Below are 18,568 nucleotides of genomic sequence, written 5' to 3'. Positions count from 1 at the left end.
TTTTAACCCAGAGTAATTTAAAATGTATCTGCCTAAATTTCCCATCTAGTCCCTTGCAATGTCATCTAGAGGCATGCAGTGTGACAATCCTGTATTACTGAAGGGAGCCGAGATACCACCCTTTTCTACTCCCCCGAAGACATCCTTATTGATAATGATGAAGCCTTTTCCCATAAAACCCAGCTGAGGCCACTGGGTGGCAGAGGGGCAGAGGCGCTCAGGTCCAGAAATTTGCAAACATGTAATGTGGCCAGATTTAGCAAATAAAAATACAGAATGCCCAATTAAATTTGAATTTCAGATAAGCAATGGATAATTTTTTAGTATAAGTATGTCCCAAATATTGCCTGGGGAAAACACTGAATTTTATTGGGTGACCCTGGCAACCTGAACTTCATTTTCTAACTGCAGATAGCAGGTGTGTTCAAAATGACCTTCCGTGGGTAAAAGCCAAGCAGGAATTTTTCTCACTTCCATTTCTGCAAAACTGCATGTTAAGCCTTGTAGAAGCCCCAGAAGTTGGCTTGGTCACATGGCTTATGTTACAGCCTTCTGGAATCTCCGCCTGCTGGGCCGGCTGGCTGGTGACTTGGCCGCAGGTGAGGAAGGCGCAGGCGCACCGAGCCACATGTCTCATGACTTGATGGGCTGGGGCGGGGGTAGCACACAGCCAGAAGCCGAGGCACAGGACTCCTGTGGGCTCCTCCCACCTCCCAAGGAAAGCATCTGCTTGTGGCTCCATGACGTCGTGTGTGGGGAGGGTGGCAAGGGCTCAGATCCACCAGTCACCACCTCTGAGAACCACTAAACTCCCAGATAGGTTCCCAAGGTGGGAGCCCCACGTGAAACCTGCCACTCAGCAGGAATGAGGTCAAAGCAAACTAAAGCCCGTGCTGGAGTCTCAGAGCCAGAGCACAGGCATTGCATTCAGAAGACAAAGCCTGGAGAAGCCATGGGGTCTTCTCTGGCCTCTGTTTCTGGGGAACAGGATGGAGGTCTGGGAAGGGGAGATCCCGCAGCGGCTTTGGCCAGGAGAAGAGGCCATCCCACACAGTGCCCCTACCTCCCAGCTGAGGTGGCACTGGCACTGGACAAGATCTTCAATGAGTTTTCTGTCCGGCGCCTAGGTCGCTTCAAGCCTTTGGGTGACAAGCGCCCAGGAAGAAAGCAGAAGACAGGAGGTAAGGGTGGGCTTCACACATGCCTACTTCCCCACCACTGGTCACCCCAAGATCCACCAGCCTGCTTGCCTTTACCTGTCTGGGACCAATCTTTGTCACCATGCTGAGGTGAGTGTTTTGTGTTAGGAAGTCTGAAATCAAAGGAAAGGATGTGAGGTTTCCTGCATTGGCCCTGAGGGCAACTCAGGCCAGGCACTGGGCACCATCTCGTTTAGTTCTCAGCACCCCACAAACTGGTCCTATCGTGACCCATTTCAGATAAGGAAAATGAGGATCTGAGAGAGGAAGTCCCTTGCCTGATGTCATAGCCCAGCTCACATGGGACCCCAAAGCCACCCCTGCAGGCAGGCTCAGGGTCAGGGGCTGCAATGGCAGGGCCCCCAGGGCCACTCACTGCAGGAGCTTCTTGACCACCTCCACAGCTGGGTCTTCAATCATGGGCTTCCCCATGCGGCTGGGCTGGGCGAAGGACTCAGGGGCGAACAGCTCCACCTTGGCCTCTTCTTCAGGGACTTCTGAGGACACCTGGATGTCACTCTCCACCTCTAGAGTGGCCATGGTGTTGTCCTGTAGGTCAGAGAGGAGAGGCTGAGTGTGTGGGGACCATCCCAGGTGCTGGGGGGGACAGATGGGCCTGGGTTTACATCCCAACCCCCACCATGCGCAAGTGCTGCAGCTGGAGGCAAGCTCCCTGGCCTCTTGGCACCTCTGTTCTCTCTTCTATAAAATGGTGGTGGTCATACCTCCCTTAGAGGATTGTCATTCATTCGTTCATTCATTCATTCATGCACACATGAATGCCTTCAATAATGTTTCCTGAGTGTCTCCTCCCAAGTGTCTCCTCTCTGCAAAGGTCTGTCCTGGGTCCTGGGGACAGAGAGGGGAAGAGGTCACACATGACCCTTGTCCTGACAGAGCCCATGGTCTAGTCAGAGGAGACAGACATTTAATGTGCACTTATATAAAGAAGCGTTTGGTCAGAATTGGGGTCAATGCTATGAAGGACAAGTCGCAGCGTCTTCTGGATATGTGGCAGGCAGCATTTCTGAATGGACGAGTGAGTGGCTAAGTCCTCCAAGAGTTGGATCTTAGAGAAGGGGTTGAATTGGTGGCTCACAATTAGTGGGTAATCATGCTGCTCCCTATTTTATTTTGTCTCCTCTCAGCAATGGACTGTGAGCCTCTCAAGGGGAGGATGCACGCTGGACCCCTGGAGTCTCCCATCTTGTCTGGCTCAGTACTGAATGTGCAATGGAGGTTTAGTTGCATGGTGCGAAGCGACTCCCCATTGCAGGGCTGGTTCAAACCTGACAGTGAGAGACTAGGGTTGGAGGGTGGCTGGAGCTGATTTTGGGGAGCATCCACTTATGCAAACCTTTGGTGCTGTGACCCTCCCTTGGGAGACTGAGCAAAGGCGGATGTGAGGTGTTGGGCATGGTGTCAGGTGACATGGGCTCTGCCCTACTGGGGCTCACAGTCTAAAAGGAGACAGTTCATTAAATGGAGACTGCACTGCGTGGTCTGTGTGTTCATGGGGGCTGTGGGGGGTGACCCTGACCCAGCCCAGGGTGTAAGAGAAGGCCTTGGGGGAGAGTGTCATTTAGGCAATATTGTGTGTGTGTGTGTGTGTGTGTGTGTGTGTGTGTGTTTATGACTGCTCGGGGGTGAGGGAGAGGCGTGTCTGTGGAGAAGACAGACCATGCCAAGGCCCGAGGAGAGAGAGAAAGTGGAGCCTCAGAGGCACAGAGTGAAGTCCACTTTCATGCTGGGGCTGAGCCACAGAGAATGAAGGGATATGGGGAGAGATGCGGCTGGGGCTGCAGGGCCTGTGGAGGGTCAAACTCTGAGGCTGCATATGTCCAGTTAAGGATTTGAACTTTACCCCAAGGGCAGAGGGGAGGGACAAAGACTGGTCTTTTCTGATCTTTGGTATGGCTGCAGTGCAGGAATGAACCACAGGTGTGTGTGAGAGACATGAGCAGCCCGATAGGACAGAGATGGGGGGTTAGATGAGGGGCTGGTGGGGGGGTGGGGGTAGGAAGTGGGTGCTGCTCATGGGTGCTACAGGAAGGAAGAGCCAAGACAGTGGGGCTGGCCTGGGAGCAGGGTGGGTGGGGGTGAATTGAGGGTCCTGATGGAGATGAGGAGGGGATGCTGGGAGGTGAGGGGCCTCTTCAGAGCCCTGTGCAGGGAAGTGGCTCACCTGGGATGTGAATCTAGGTCTGACTCCACGGCCTGGGACCTTTCCAAGGTATCCCGGTATACCTGATGTCCAACAGGGGCCCCTCTTCCCTTAGGCTCTGCTGAGCACTGTGGGTCTCCTGGGACCCTAGACTCAAAAGCTCACCCTCTCCTTCCCCCTCCACAACATCCCATTCCTTACAGTAAAGACCACTTGAGTCACTGACACCGTGTCCAGGCTGCAGTTGAGGTACTGAATCCTCTGTTTCAGTTTTTCAATCCAAGTTTGAACAAAGCCAAGGACATCTTCTGTGGTCACTATCTAGTGAGAATAAAGAGGAAGAAAGCCACAATGAAGCAGCCTGAAGAAGGGCTATAGGGGAAGCCCTGTGAACCTGGCCCTGTCTGGGTTTTGAGTCACAGCTCATTCCACCTGCACCACAGGAAAACAGCTGGTCTGGTAAGGCTGCCTCTTGCTTGATGGAAACCCCTCACTTGCGGGGAGAGCACTGGGGGGAGTGGGGAATGCCAGCCTGGCTCTCATAGGCAGCTGTACTGGGGTATCAGATCCAGCACTGACATGGGCATTGGGAGTTCTATTCCTGGTTCTATGGGTTTGATTCTGGGCAAATGATTTAAACTTGCTGGACTCAGTCTCTCCATCTGCAAGACGGGGACACAAAATGTTCCCTATGATCTCTTTCAGCTCTAAGAGTCTGTATTTGTTCTTTCAGAAGGAAACATGTGGCCCGAGGCTGGTGAGGATGTGTAGGAGTAAAACTATGACAGCCTTTTTGGAGGGTGATCTGACCCTCAAATCCTAAGGGGAGGTGAGGTCAGCTGAAGCCAAACTCAAGCCCCCACACTCATTGAACTCTACATGCTTGCTTGGGTGGTGGTGGAGTGTGTGTGGCTGGTTTCTCTTCTCCTCAATTCGAAAGACTAAGTAGGAAGGCTCAGAGGGTCCCTTGGGCTGGAGACATCCTGAATATATCCTAAACACATACTGAATATAGATGCAAGTTGAATCTCAATTTTATGATTCTAGCATGACCCATCATTGCTGTGCAGAGTTTGGTTATCTACTGGCCACTTACATTTTTATCTTCACTTGAGTTACAACAGGTTTCTATCTTGCTTTGAAGTTGCTCCAGAGAGGAATTTAATACATCTGTTTGCAAATTGGATTTTGCCACCTAGAAAACCAGAGGTTCTGAGACTTTGTTTCCTCACATTTATTTTGATCAGAAACATGTGCAGCAAAATATGTTACCTGAGAAATAATTAAGCACTGAAAAATGAAATCAGCAAACAACAACCACAAAACACACATGGTCTTACTAAAAACTAGATCAATGCAAATGAAGACGGCTTTTTTCTCTATCAAATATGTAAAGTTCAAAAATAAACTTGGCAACACCCATGTTGGCCAGGGAGTTCTGAGTAGGACACGCTCATGCATTCCTGGCAAGTGGACAAATCTGAATCGGCTTTGGGAAAGCAGCTTGACCGTGCATAAAGAGCCTTAAAGATGCTCATACTCTGACCCAGTAATTCTGGCTCTCGGAGGATAACCTAAGGACATAATCAGAGATTCCTAAGCAAGTACACTTATTGCAGCATTGTGTACAATAATGAGAAACTGAAATCAACTAACTTCCTCCAAAAGTAATGGTTACATAAAAACAACATATCCAAGAAAGGGAAGTCAAGAATATGGTGTGTTTGAAGAATCTTTAAAGATTTAGAAAACCATATGAATTTCAAGAGGCTAATTTTGCTTCAAATATATATATTTTCTATTTCTCCATGTATAGAAAAAAATTAAAAATAAATCAAAGTATTAATAGGGGTAGTAAAATTATGGATTGATACACACTTTTTTTTGGATTAATAACCACTTTTTTTTTAATTAGAGAAATTATAGGTTTACAAAAAAATCATGCATCTTTTTGGGATTCCCTTGTACCTAACTCGTTGCTTTTCCCTTGTAGCTTTCGGAATTTTCTCCCTGTCCTTGGCTTTGGACAGTTTGATTACTATTTGTCTGGGCATGGTCTTCTTTAAGTTTATCCCGTTTGGAGTTCATTGGGCTTTCTGAATATGCGTATTCATTTCTCCTGTTAAATTTGGGAAGTTTTCTGCTTTATTTCTTTGAATATTTCTTCTGCCCTTTTCTCTCTTCCTTCTCCTTCTGGGGTCCCATGATGCATATGTCGATATGCCTGATGGTGTCCCACAGGTCTTTGTTTACTTTTTAAATTCTTTTTTCTTTCTGCTCCTCAGCCTGAATCATTTCAATTGCCTTTTCTTTGAGTTCACTGATTCTTTCTTCCACTACCTCCAATCTGCTGTTGAAACCCTCTAGAGAATTTTTCATTATTGTTATTGTGGTCTTCAACTCCAGTAGTTCTGTTTGGTTCCTTTTTAAAGTTTCTGCCTCTTTATTGAGATTCTCATATTGTTCATTCATTGTTTTCCTTATATCCTTTAGTTCTTTTTCCATATTTTTTCCTTTATCTCCTAGAGCATATTGAGGATCATTTCTACAAAGTGTTTGTTCAGTATGTCCCAAGCCTGGCTTTCTTTCCTGATGGCTTCTGTGTTCCCAGACCAAGGTAGTGGATTCTTTGCCTGATGCACTCAAATGACCAATTCCTGAGACACCAGGGTTTTATGGCCTATCAGCCCAAAATCTGTATCTCTGAACTGCAGTAATTTTGATAGTTTTATAGTACCAAAAGATGGGCAGTTTTTAGGATAATGAGCCCAATGGCCCAGATGATGTAATTAGAGGTGATTTAATTATTGAGCATGTGCAGAAAGGTTACATGCTTAATCACAGACTGTATATAACAAAATGGCAGCCTTAATAGGATAATGGGCATGATTTTTAGTATTATAATGAGGTATAGGTGACTTACAGATTAAAGTCTAAGCTACTGTGCATGTCAGGTGAGCCCATTTTAGTTAGATCCAGCTTGGGTTATCAAGATAACTTTGGACTTGGGGTGGGTTAGTTCTGGGCTGACCCAAGACCCTTCATTAATAAATGTTAGGGGCTATCTTTAGAGATCATAAGACTCTGAAGTTGAAAAACTGGATAAATGGGTACAAGTGAAGGTTAGTCACAAGGGCACAAGATAAAGGCCATACAATCATTACCAGAGACCAGGGCAGCTAGATTACAGTTCAGAGATTTCACGTATTTCTCTCTTCTACTCTAACATACCAGAAAGTAAAAAGGACTATTTATTCATCATCAGTAATTATAATCAGCCCTTAAATCCTAACTTCTTGGTTACATCTGGATTTTTATCTTGTTCCTTTGGATGGGCCATCATTTCTGGTTTCTTTGTTTGTTTTGTAATTTTTCGTTGCACACTGTACATTTTAATATTTTAAAGTATTAATTCTGGGTTTTAGACCCTGGACAGTCTGTTCCTTAATTTTGTATCCAGATAGTGATATGATAAAGATTTCCTTGAATGCCAGTAGCTAAAAAAAACAGACCATCCAAAGGAAAAAGTACTTTCCACAGTCTTTGCAAATTGGCTCTGCTCTGGCTCCTTCAGAGCTTAGCCCTCTATCAAGATCAGCCTGAGGTAACTATAAAGTGCAGGGTCCTCTCTGTCTTATCTGAGACTGTGTGGAGCCTGCTTCTTATCTTGAGTTTATATTTTAGGAATTTCCAGTCTACAGGAATTTGAATGCCTCCTCTATACCCTCTGAAATAAATTTTACCCCCTCCTTGATGCTCTGCTCCAGGCCACTTCAATTAAAGTCTTTCTTTCACTGCTCTAGTTGTCTGTAAGCTGCTTCTCTGTCTTCAGGACAAGCTGTGTGAGGGCAAGCCTGAGACACAAGGTTTCCTAGTTCAAACTTGCAGGCTTCTACCTGATAGACTGGTACTGACATACAGGCATCCCAGTATTCACACAGGGGCTATTCTGCCCTGGCTCCATGCCATGCTGGGGAGGGGTTGGGGGAGAGGTTAGCAAGGGCACCACAAGCTTCACCTACACTTTTCAAGATGCTTTTTCTTGATTCGGCACTTGCCCAGTTACTGAAACCCTTTGATTGTTTTCTGGAGTTTTGAGGAACATGGCTTTGCCAGTTTTGGCTAGTTGTTCAAAGATCTTTGGGGGGATAGTAACCTGGAGCATCTTATGTCGCTAGCTTGGTCAACCAGAAGTTTTGATGTCCACTTTTTGTATTTGTTCAATGTTTTCAAAATTTTCCACAATGAAAATGTATTCTATCAAAGCTTTTATATATTAAAAAATAAAATCACTGTGTATTATATAATCCAAATTGTCAGCTCAGAGAGGCTTAGCAAAAGGAATCTGTGACAGCTTTAGCTGGAGGGCTATCAGGAATGTCATCCTTAAACAAGAAGGAAAGGGCAAGTGCTGGGACCCTTGGCTCTCTCCATGAAGCTACCTTTCCCCTTCCCTCTCTTCTCCTCCCCCTCCTCCTGGAATGACTGATGGCTCCTCTGCCAGGCACCCTGCTTGTACCTCCACAAAACCTCCATTTGTTGGGGGTTGACTATACACCAGGACTGTGTCAAGAGCTTAGCACACACTAGTTCATTTATTCATGCAACAATCTTATAAATTGGCTTTATGATTCCCATTTCACAGATGAGGAAATGGAGGCCTATCAGGGAATTAAGTGGCTTGCCTAAGGCCATGGGACAGGAGTCCCCACCCCTAGGACTGGATTTCAAACTTCTCTGGCTGTAGAGACTGAGACCTCAGCAAACCCTTCTTTTATTTACGTGCATCTGCCTCTTCAGGGAAAGAGTAAACACCTGGAGGGCAGGACTGCCCTCCTCACCTCTGCTTGTCTCAACATCCACTATGTCCTCAAATACTGTTCCCTGAATGGTGCAGTGAGCTACATAGGTTGCCCAGACCTGGAATAAAAACATTACTTGTGTCATATGATTCTTGTGAGGACTAACACAGCTGATCAAAATACACTACTTAGCATGATGCACGGTGCACAGTAACTCCATAAATATCAGTGCCTACTGCAATTTAATTGTTGTCTTCCCAGCTGGCTTGTTGGTACCAGGGGGCAGAGATCTTGCCAGTATTCCAGGCACCTGGGACAGCGTTTGGCTGGTGGGTGGTGTGTGGATAACTACCCACAGGAGAAAGAACGAATCAGACCTACCTCACATTTAATGTTCACTTGCAGATTTGTCAGCAACCGCTGGGTTTTCTCTATAAAAATGAGGTCCACAGACAGGTGATGGAATTTACTTTCAAACTTATTTATGACATCATTGGCCTACAGGGAAAAATCAAAAGTAAAGAAGGGTGCCTTAATTTGGAATGCTTTGACTTTGGGAGTTGGGGCGGAGAAGATTAATTACTGGTTGGAAGGGAATTGACCCTCTTATCAAGCAATGAAAAAGTCTACCACCTGGGGACTGAACTGCCTGTCCTGAGATCTGGCTGGAGGGCTGGGGGTGGGGCTCACTCACCTGTTCCAGGTACTCGCTCTCCATCTTCTCCATGTTGGTCATGATTAAACTTTCAACAAACTCTATCCGGGCAGCTTCCTTCTCTAATCGATTACACAGTGAGTCAATTTCTTCTGAAGAAAAGTTGCCTCCCTCTGAAAATAATCTGAAAATAAGTTGGGAGAAATAAAAGCCACTGATCAGACCTGAAACTTCTCACCCATCCTGAACACTGTGGCTGCCAAGACTTTAGATTAAAACTACAGTATCACAGAAAAATGAGTATAGGTAGCTCAAGTATAGGAGCATGAATAAATAAATGATGTAGAGTGATCATTTCTGTCAATTTGTCATATTAGATATCCTGACAGACCCAAATGAAAACAAATACAATGCTGGATCAAATTCAAAATAAAAATAGTTATCTCTGATCTGCATGAAGGTAAGAATTCGGCAGAGCCACCAGATGATGTGAAACCTTGGAATGTGAGTGGATGCCAAAGCTGGCTTTTTGCCATAAAGATTTTGCATTTCAGTCTTCATGACTGAACATGGTGAGGGGGGTGGCATTATACTTTCAGTATAAGCATGAAAGAGTAATGAACCCCACCAGACACAAGGACATCAGTCTGTCTGATCCAACAGCAAGAGGCACAGTGTGGCAGCCCCTGGCCTGAGCAAAACAGGCCTGCAGAACTTGTTGTCACACCGAAGTCTGTGTGATTGGGGCAGCTAATGTTTAACCTATCATCTTTGTAAACCAGTAAAGAGAAAATCGTAAATTAACTTTAAAATGTAACGCTGAAACTGGAGGTAAGCAGGGGTGAGAACTCGTGGTCTCACAGAGGCGAGACGTAAATGTAAAGTCGTGCACCCAGATTTTAATAAGCATTCTATCTATGGTCCCCAGACCTCCTGCCGTCAAGTGTTAACAGTTTACTTCCTTTTTGACATTCTTGTCGTTATCTACCGACCACCACCCTCCCCCTCCACACACACCTTGTCACAAGACTGTTCCCCACTTGTACCCTTAGCAATGTCTTTGTCTCAAACCCTTATAGCTGGCTTGCTGTCCTCTTTAACTGAGCAGTCAACTTCCCTGAGAATGTGATGCCTGCCCACTGTGAGAGAGCTGTCATGATCTCTTCATGACTTCTCATCCTGTAAGCAAGCCCTGAATAAAAGTGCATGTATCAGAAAATGCCCAGTGTCTTCTTTGGCCTCTGGACTGGCAAAGACCTCATGGGCTGTGACACAAGGAAAGAAATCTTTCCCCTGAGAATTCATAATCACAAACTGTCCTTCAGGCATACCTGCAAACTGAATTCATATTCCCTTATGTGATCCAAAGATCCTCAAGCAGGTAATTTTAAATTTTAACCCCCAGTTGCCTGTCAGAGGCAGATAAGAATTCTCTTTGCAGGAACTCAGTTTCAGTCCAGGCCTCAAAGAATCCAAGCAGAATGAGGAGCTCATGGGAATAAGAGATCATTAATGAGATCCAGTAGAAACAACAAAGAGCAGAAACAGACCCACAGAGACCCCAAATAGTAGCGTTGTCAGATATACTATAAAATAACTAGGTTTAATATCTTTAAAGTAATAAAAGAGAAGCTTGAAAATATGATGAGTGAACAGTTTTGAAGAAATACCAAATATAACATAAACACAGTTAAAAAGCTAATCCATGAATAGGAAGGACAATCTCAAGGAATTACCTAGAATGAGGCTAAAATATGACAGTGATACAGCAATATGAAGGATAGAGTAAGATGACTAATATGTCAAATTATAGTTCTAGTTTTCAGTATTTTCTAAATTTTCAACAAAACCATGTATTCTTAAAACTTTTTATTTTGAAATAATTTCAAACTTATAGGAAAGTTACAAAAATAATACAAACCTCATACAGAAAATTCCAACATATCATCCCCACCCCACTCTCCAGATACCCAGATTCACCAATTTTAACATGTTCCCACCTTTGCCATTATCTGTCTGTCTATCTATCTATCTAACTTATTATCTGAATACCTGAGAACAGATTGCACACATCATACTTGAATGCATAATTCTTCCATGTATATTTCCTACAAACAAGGATATTCACTTAGTAATCACCTTAAATGCAGTTATCAAGTTCAAGAAATTTAATGTTGATATAAAGCTTATATTCTATATCCTAATTTTTTGTTATATCTCAATAATGTCCTTTTGAGACTTTTCTCTTCCATGCTTAGATCCCAGCCATTAACATATATTGCATTTAATTGTACTTTTAATCTGAAGAGTTTCTCTTTCTTTAAAAAAAAATTGTTAAAACATTTATAAAGTTAGGCAAAACTCTCCACCCCCAACACATACACAACACACCCTTAGAAGCTCTCCCACAACAGACATGACAGTTTACATAAAACCTACACTTAGCTAATGTAGTAGTCTAAGCAAAAACATAAACAAAAATTTTCCATAACTTAATAACCTCCCTGATGTCAACTCCTTATCTTACCCTAATGGCAATTCCTTATCTTAACCTAAACATCCCTAACATCAACTCCTTTTCTTACCCTGATGTCAACTCCTTATCCTACCCTGAGCAAAGCAATCTCCCGACTCAACTCCTTACTTCTCTATCTTACCCACCAACAATTATTCCTCCAAGCCCCCTCCCAAAAAGCTATAGAACTGTACTCCCACCTTTGTTCAGGCTGTTGCCAGTCTTAGGCTTCAGCTTGCCTGTGCAAGGCTATAATAAAACTTTATCCAATTGAGCTTTGATCTCTTCTCTTCCTGGTCAAAAAACCTAACATATACAACATAACCTTCCCATCCCAAACCCTCCCAAGCATACCATTCAGTGGGATTAATCACATTAACAATGTTGCAGTACCCTCACCACCATCCATTACTGTAACTTTCCCTTTGCCCCAAACAGAAATCCTATACTCATTTTGCATTAATTCCCCATTGTCCCCCAAATAAACCTATACTTTATTTTCTGTCTCTGTGAGTTTGCATATTATCTGATATTTTCCCTGTGGTTACCATGGGACATAAATTTAACATCATAAAGCTTTAATAAACTCATTTGGTTTGACACCAACTTAATTTCAATAGCATACATAAACTAGGTTCCTACACCCTTCCCCTTCTGTTCCCCCACCTTTACGCAGTTCTTGTCACAAATTACATATTTATATATTATGAGTTCAAAACCATTCATTTATCATTACATTTAATGCCTTTGCCCTTTAGATCCTGTAGGAAGTAAAAAGTAGAGTCACAAATTAAAAATAGAATAGTACTGGTATTTATATTTACTTATGTCATTATATTTATTTCTTTGTATGGAGATCTTTATTTCTTCTTTATGTGGCTTCAGTCAATTGTCTAGTGTCCTCTCTTTTCAACCCATAACTCCCTTTAGCATTTCTTGTACATCCAGTCTAGTGTAGGCAAAGTCCCTCAGCTTTTGCATATCTGGGAATGTCAATCCCTCCCTTATTTTTGAAAGATAGTTTTGCTGGAACATAGAATTCTTAGTTGGCATGTTTGGTTTTCAGCACTTATTTAAATATGTCTTCCTACTGTCTTCTTACCTCCATTGTCTCTGATAGGAAATTCGCACTTAAACCTATTGAGGCTCCCTTGTACATGAAATGTTGCTTCTCTTTTGTGACTTTCAGAATTCTCTCTTTATCTTTGGCATTCTGATAGTCTGGTATCTGTGGTGTGGGTCTATTTGGGTTTATGCTGTCTGGAGCTTGTCAAGCATCTTGGATGTGCATATACATATCGGTTGTTGAATTTGGGAAGCTTTAAGCCATTATTTCTTTGAAAATTCTCTCTTCTCCTGGGATTCCACAATGTGTTATTGGTACGCTTGATGGTGCCCCACAGGTTCCTTGGGCTCTGTTCATTATCTTCATTCTTTTCTCTTTCTGTTCCTCATACTGGATTATTTCATTGGTCTTATCTTCTAGTTCACTGATTCTTTCCTCTGCCAGTTTCAATCTGTTGTTAAACTCCTCCAGGGACTTTTAAATTTGTTACTGAGGTCTTCAGCTCTGTGTGGTTTCTTTTCATAATTTTTGTCTCTCTACTGATATTCTCATTCTGTTCATCTGTTGTTTTCTTGATTTCCTTTCAGCTGTGAGTGACATTCTGAAAAGGAGCTACAGCCAAGAGGGACACTTTGAAGATGGCACAGGAGCTGAGAGTAGCTGCAGCTGAGAGACAGTTTGAAAACGGCTGTTGAAAGCAGACTTTAGCTCTTGAGCACATTTAGGGCTATTTTTTTTTAAGTCTTTTTCTGGAATTTTCCAGGTCTGATCCTCCTCATTGATGGTTTCTAAGATTTAATCTTCTCCTTTGCTTAGACCTTCACTTCCTGTTTCTTTGTATATTTTGTAATCTTTTGTTGAAACCTGGATATTTTGATATTTTAGTGTGTTATCACTGGAATTTAGACTCTGAGGTATCTGTTCCTTAAGCTTGTATCCAGCTAGTGTTAGAACTTTCCTTGAATGCCAACAGCTAATGGAGGGGAAAAAAAAAAAAGGAAAGGAAGAAAAGAAAATACCTTTCCAGTCTCTGAAGATTGACCTAGGCAGTGTTCTCCTTCAGGGCTTAACCATACAATGAATTTGGAGAATAGCACCAGGCCAAAGCTGTGCATGCCTCTTGTCTCAGGCATGCCTGTGTAGACCTAGGAATTCCCCCTAGGAATTTATATGGTGTGCTGGTTTGGATGTATTATGTCCCCCCAAATGCCATTATTTTTGATATAGTTTGATGTGGGCAGGAAATGTATTGGTGTTGATTGGGTTGGAGACTTTTGATTGGATATTTCTGTGGAGATGTGATCACTTAATTGAGGGTGAGATCCATCACTGGGTAATTTCCATGGAGGTGTGGCCCCGCCCATTCAGCATGGGCCTTGATTAGTTTACCGGAGCACTATATAAGCTCAGGCAGAAGGCGCAAGCTTGCTACAGCCAAGAGGGATGCTTTGAATAATGCACAGAAGCTGAGAGAGTAGCTGCAGATGAGAGACAGTTTGAAGGCGGCCATTGAAAGTGGCCTCTTGCTCCGGAGAAGCTAAGAGAGGACAAATGCCCCAAGAGCAACTAAGAGTGACATTTCTGAGGAACTGCAACCTAGAGAGGAACGTCCTGGGAGAAAGCTATTTTGAAACCAGAACTTTGGAGCAGATGCCAGCCATGTGCCTTCCCAGCTAACAGAGGTTTTCCAGACACCATTGGCCATACTCCAGTGAAGGTACCTGATTGCTGATGTGTTACCTTGGACACTTTATGGCCTTAAGACTGTAACTGTGTGTGCCGGTTTGAATGTATTATGTCCCCCAGAAAAAGCCATATTCTTTGATGCAATCTTGTGGGGCAGACATATTAGTGGGGATTAAGTTGGAATGTTTGGATTAGGTTGTTTGCATGGAAATGCGCCCCACCCAACTGTAGGTGATAACACTGATAAGATATTTCCATGGAGGCGTGGCCCCACCCATTCAGGGTGGGCCTTGATCAGTGGAGCCATATAGTGAGTTGACGGGCAGAGGGAACACAGTGCAGCTGTGAGTGACATTCTGAAAAGGAGCTACAGCCAAGAGGAACACTTTAAAGAAGGCACGGGGCTGAGAGTAGCTGCAGCTGAGAGACAGTTTGAAGATGGCCATTGAAAGCAGACTTTTGCTCCAGAGAAGCCAAGAGAGGAAAAACGCCCCAAGAGCAACTAAGAGTGACATTTTGGAGGAACTGCAGCCTAGAGAGGAACGTCCTGGGAGAAAGCCATTTTGAAACCAGAACTCTGGAGCAGATGTCAGCCACATGCCTTCCCAGCTAACAGAGGTTTTCTGGATGCCATTGGCCATCCTCTAGTGAAGGTACCTGATTGCTGAGGTGTTAACTTCGACACTTTATGGCCTTAAAACTGTAACTGTGTAACCAAATAAACCCCCTTTTATAAAAGCCAATCCATTTCTGGTGTTTTGCATTCTGGCAGCACTAGCAAACTACAACACTGAGTAACCAAATAAACCCCCTTTTATAAAAGTCAATCCATCTCTGGTGTTTTGCATTCCAGCGGCATTAGCAAACTGGAACATATGGATATGAATGTCCCCTCTTCCCTAGGAAACTGTTCTCTCACAGTCCTGGGCACTGCACTACATGTACTATAGCCAGAAATCCACGGCCCAAGCAGCATGTCTTGCCTGCTCTCCCACAGTGTTCTTTTGGAGAGCTCAGTGAGCTGCCTTCTATAAACAGGGCAAGTTCTGAATCAGCAAGCCCCCTAGGTCACCACCAGACAAATTGGGCCAGGCATACATTCTCCCGGTATGTACACTAAGGTACTTTGCTCCCTCCAGAACTGCAAACAGGTATCTGTGTTGGGAGTGCAGGCTGGCTCCTCTCTGAGCTAGTGAGGGATGGAGGAGGGGTCAGCCAAGGCACCATGAGAGCCTACCACTTTTAAGTGTCCTTTTTCTTAATTCAGTGCTCATCCTGGTACTATAACCAATTAACTGTTTTCTAGAATTTTTAGAAAGATGTTTCTGCCCATTCTTGGTGGTTGTTCAAAGCTTCTGTAGGGGGAATGGAGCCCTGAAGCATCTTACTCCACCATCTTGATTGGGTGGGTCTCCATATATTATTATTTTTTTTTTTTCTGAGTTTACACATTGTAGTTAGTCCATATTAGTGAGGCATCATCCCTCTCACCATGTTTTCTCCAACACTTTTACTCCTATATATATATTTTCCTACAATTTTATAGAGTTATATTTACATACCATACATTTATCCACAGTGTACAATCAGTTGTTCATGGTATCATCATAAAGTTGTACATTTATCACCACAATCAGCATTTGAACATACTGATTACTACAAGAAAAATTGTTTTGTTTTGTTTTTTAGCAATAAGAAAAAATGATAAAAAGAAAAATAACATGTCATACAATATACTACTAAGGACAGCAAATAACACCACTACCAAGAATCCCATATTACTCCCCTATATCCCCTTCTCATATACATTTAGCATTGGCGTATTGCCTTTGTTACATTTAATGGAGGTATATTACAATGTTACTGTTGACCATAGACTCCAGTTTGCTTTGATTATGTTTTTTCCTGAAAACCATCCCTTTTTCAAATTTCTACATGGTTGACATTCATTTGCTTTCCCACATGCAAAAACATTTTTATATTTGTATATTTAGTAACAGTCATTGGCCACTCCAGTTTCTGCCACGTTATACAGTCCCAGTCTTTATCATCTATCTTTACCTCTGGTGTCATACATTCTCCTATCCCACCTCTTTCAGCTTTACTCACAGACATCTATGTTCAGTGTACTTACAATACTGTGCTACCATCACACAGTATTATGCTATCTATTTCTGGATCTATGCAATCAATCCTAAACATTCTGTAGTCCTTCAGCATCAAATGGCTGATCTCTGCCCTCTTTCTATCTCCTGGTCACCTGTGTTGTCAGCTTTTAATTCCCAAAGTTTGTTCATTAATGTCTGTTCATATTAGTGAGACCATACAGAATCTGTCCTTTTGTTTCTGGCTAACTTCACTCAACATAATGTCCTCAAGGTTCATCCACATTATTACATGATCCATGTCTTTGTTCTGTCTTACAGCTGCATAATATTCCATCATGTGTATATACCACAGTTTGTTTATCCATTCGTCCTTTGATGGACATTTGGGCTGTTTCCATCTCTTGGCAATTGTGAATAATGCTGCAATAAACATTGGTTTACAAATGTCTGTTTGTGTCTTAAGTTTCAGTTCCTCTGAGTATATACCCAGCAATGGAATAGCTGGGTCATATGACAAATCTATATTTAGGTTCCTGAGGAACCTCCATACTGTCTTCCAGAGTGGTTGCACCATTCTACATTCCCACCAACAATGAATAAGTGTGCCTCTTTCTCCACATCCTCTCCAGCACTTGTCATTTTCTGTTTTTTGGATAATGGCCACTCTGGTAGGTGTGAGATGATATCTCATTGTGGTTTTGATTTGCATTTCCTTAATAGCCAGTGAAGTTGAGCATTTTTTCATATGCTTTTGAGCCATTTGTATTTCCTCTTCAGAAAAATGTTTGTTCATGTCTTTTGCCCATTTTTTAATTGGATTCTTTGTCTTTCTGTTATTGAGATGCAGGATTCCTTTATATATTCAGGATATTAAACCCTTATCTGATATGTGGTTTCCAAATATCATCTCCCATTGTGTAGGCTGCCTTTTTACTTTTCTGACAAGGTCCTTTGATGTACAAAAGTGTTTAATTTTGAGGAGATCCCATTTGTCTATTTGTTCTTTGGTTGCTCGTGCCTTGGGTGTGAGGTCTAAGAAACCACCTCCTTTCACAAGATCTTTAAGATATTGCCCTACATTTTCTTCTAAGAGTTTTATGGTCTTGGTGCTAATGTTTAGGTCTTTGATCCACTTTGAGTTAATTTTGGTATAAGGTGTGAGATGGACATCCTCTTTCATTCTTTTGGAAATGGATATCCAGTTCTCCAAACACCATTTATTGAACAGGCTGCTCTTTCCCAGTTGCTTCGGCTTCACTGCCTTATCAAAGATCAGTTGTCCATAGATGTGAGGGTCTACTTCTGAACACTCAATTTGATTCCATTGATCAGTATATCTGTCCTTATGCCAGTACCATGCTGTTTTGAGCCCTGTAGCTTTGTAATATGCTTCAAAGTCAGGTAGTGTGAGACCTCCCACTTCACTCCTCTTTCTCAAGATATTTTTGGCTATTCGGGGCATCTTACCCTTCCAAATAAATTTAGTTATTGGTTTTTCTATTTCTGTAAAGTAAGTTGTTGGGATTTGAATTGGCATTGCATTGAATCTGTAAATCAGTTTAGGTAAAATTGCCATCTTAACTATATTTAGTCTTCCAATCCATGAACATGGTATGTTCTTCCATTTTTTCAGGTCTTGTTCAATTTCTTTTAGCAGTTTCTTATAGTTTTCTATGTAAAGGTCTTTTGTGTCCTTGGTTAAGTTAATTCCTAAATACCTGATTCTTTTGGTTGCTATTGTAAATGGGATTTTTTTCTTGATTTCCTCCTCTTGTTGCACATTACTTGTGTATAGGAACACTACAGATTTTTGCGTGTTGATCTTGTAGCCTGCTACTTTGCTGTATTCATTGACTAGTTCTAGTAGCTTTGCTGTAGATTTTTCTGGATTTCCTACACATAGAATCATGTCATCTGCAAATAGTGAAAGTTTTACTTCTTCCTCTCCAATTTGGATGCCTTTTATTTCTTTTTCTTGCCTAATTGCTCTAGCTAGAACTTCCAGCACAATGTTGAATAGCAATGGTGATAGTGGGCATCCCTGTCTTGTTCCCGATCTTAGAGGAAAAGCTTTCAGTCTCTCCCCATTGAGTGTGATTCCATATATTATTTTTATAATCAGAAAATTTTCAATGATTCTTAAAACAAATGTAAGATTTGTAGATACTGACAAGGAAGGTGCCTACCATGAATGTTGTTGGTGGTAACATGTGTACTAGCATTCCATTTCTGTATAAACTAACATTTTTTGTTTATGTATGCATATATATATGGGCACACAGAACACATTTTTAGAGAGTGAATTTGGGAAGGGGCTTCCACTTTTTAATCTACATACTTCTGTGATTATGTTGTTATAAGATTTGTGATTTT

At 42.5% G+C, this 18,568-nt stretch overlaps 1 protein-coding gene across 8 annotated transcripts in view; it reads right to left on the bottom strand.

Moving 5' to 3' along the window:
- CCDC180 (coiled-coil domain containing 180) overlaps positions 1–18,568 on the bottom strand; it is an 85,997-nt gene that overhangs the window by 13,243 nt on the left and 54,186 nt on the right. For 7 of the 8 annotated variants that reach the window (XM_037797282.1, XM_037797283.1, XM_037797284.1 and 4 more), the window contains exons 24-30: positions 8,860–9,004; positions 8,547–8,663; positions 4,460–4,558; positions 3,565–3,684; positions 1,576–1,748; positions 1,257–1,312; positions 1,064–1,139 (exon numbers count right to left, since the gene is read on the bottom strand). In XM_037797282.1, coding sequence (XP_037653210.1) covers positions 1,064–1,139; positions 1,257–1,312; positions 1,576–1,748; positions 3,565–3,684; positions 4,460–4,558; positions 8,547–8,663; positions 8,860–9,004 — 786 coding nt within the window. Of the gene's footprint in view, positions 1–1,063; positions 1,140–1,256; positions 1,313–1,575; positions 1,749–3,564; positions 3,685–4,459; positions 4,559–8,546; positions 8,664–8,859; positions 9,005–18,568 lie in introns of those variants that run through there. The other variant, XM_037797290.1, reaches the window with a different exon arrangement.

The sequence above is a fragment of the Choloepus didactylus genome, chromosome 10 (genome assembly GCF_015220235.1).
Source record: "Choloepus didactylus isolate mChoDid1 chromosome 10, mChoDid1.pri, whole genome shotgun sequence".
Classification (NCBI taxonomy): Eukaryota; Metazoa; Chordata; class Mammalia; order Pilosa; family Megalonychidae; genus Choloepus; species Choloepus didactylus.
The sequence above is the reverse complement of the archived record's forward strand: the minus strand, read 5'-3'. Positions and strand labels throughout refer to the sequence as shown.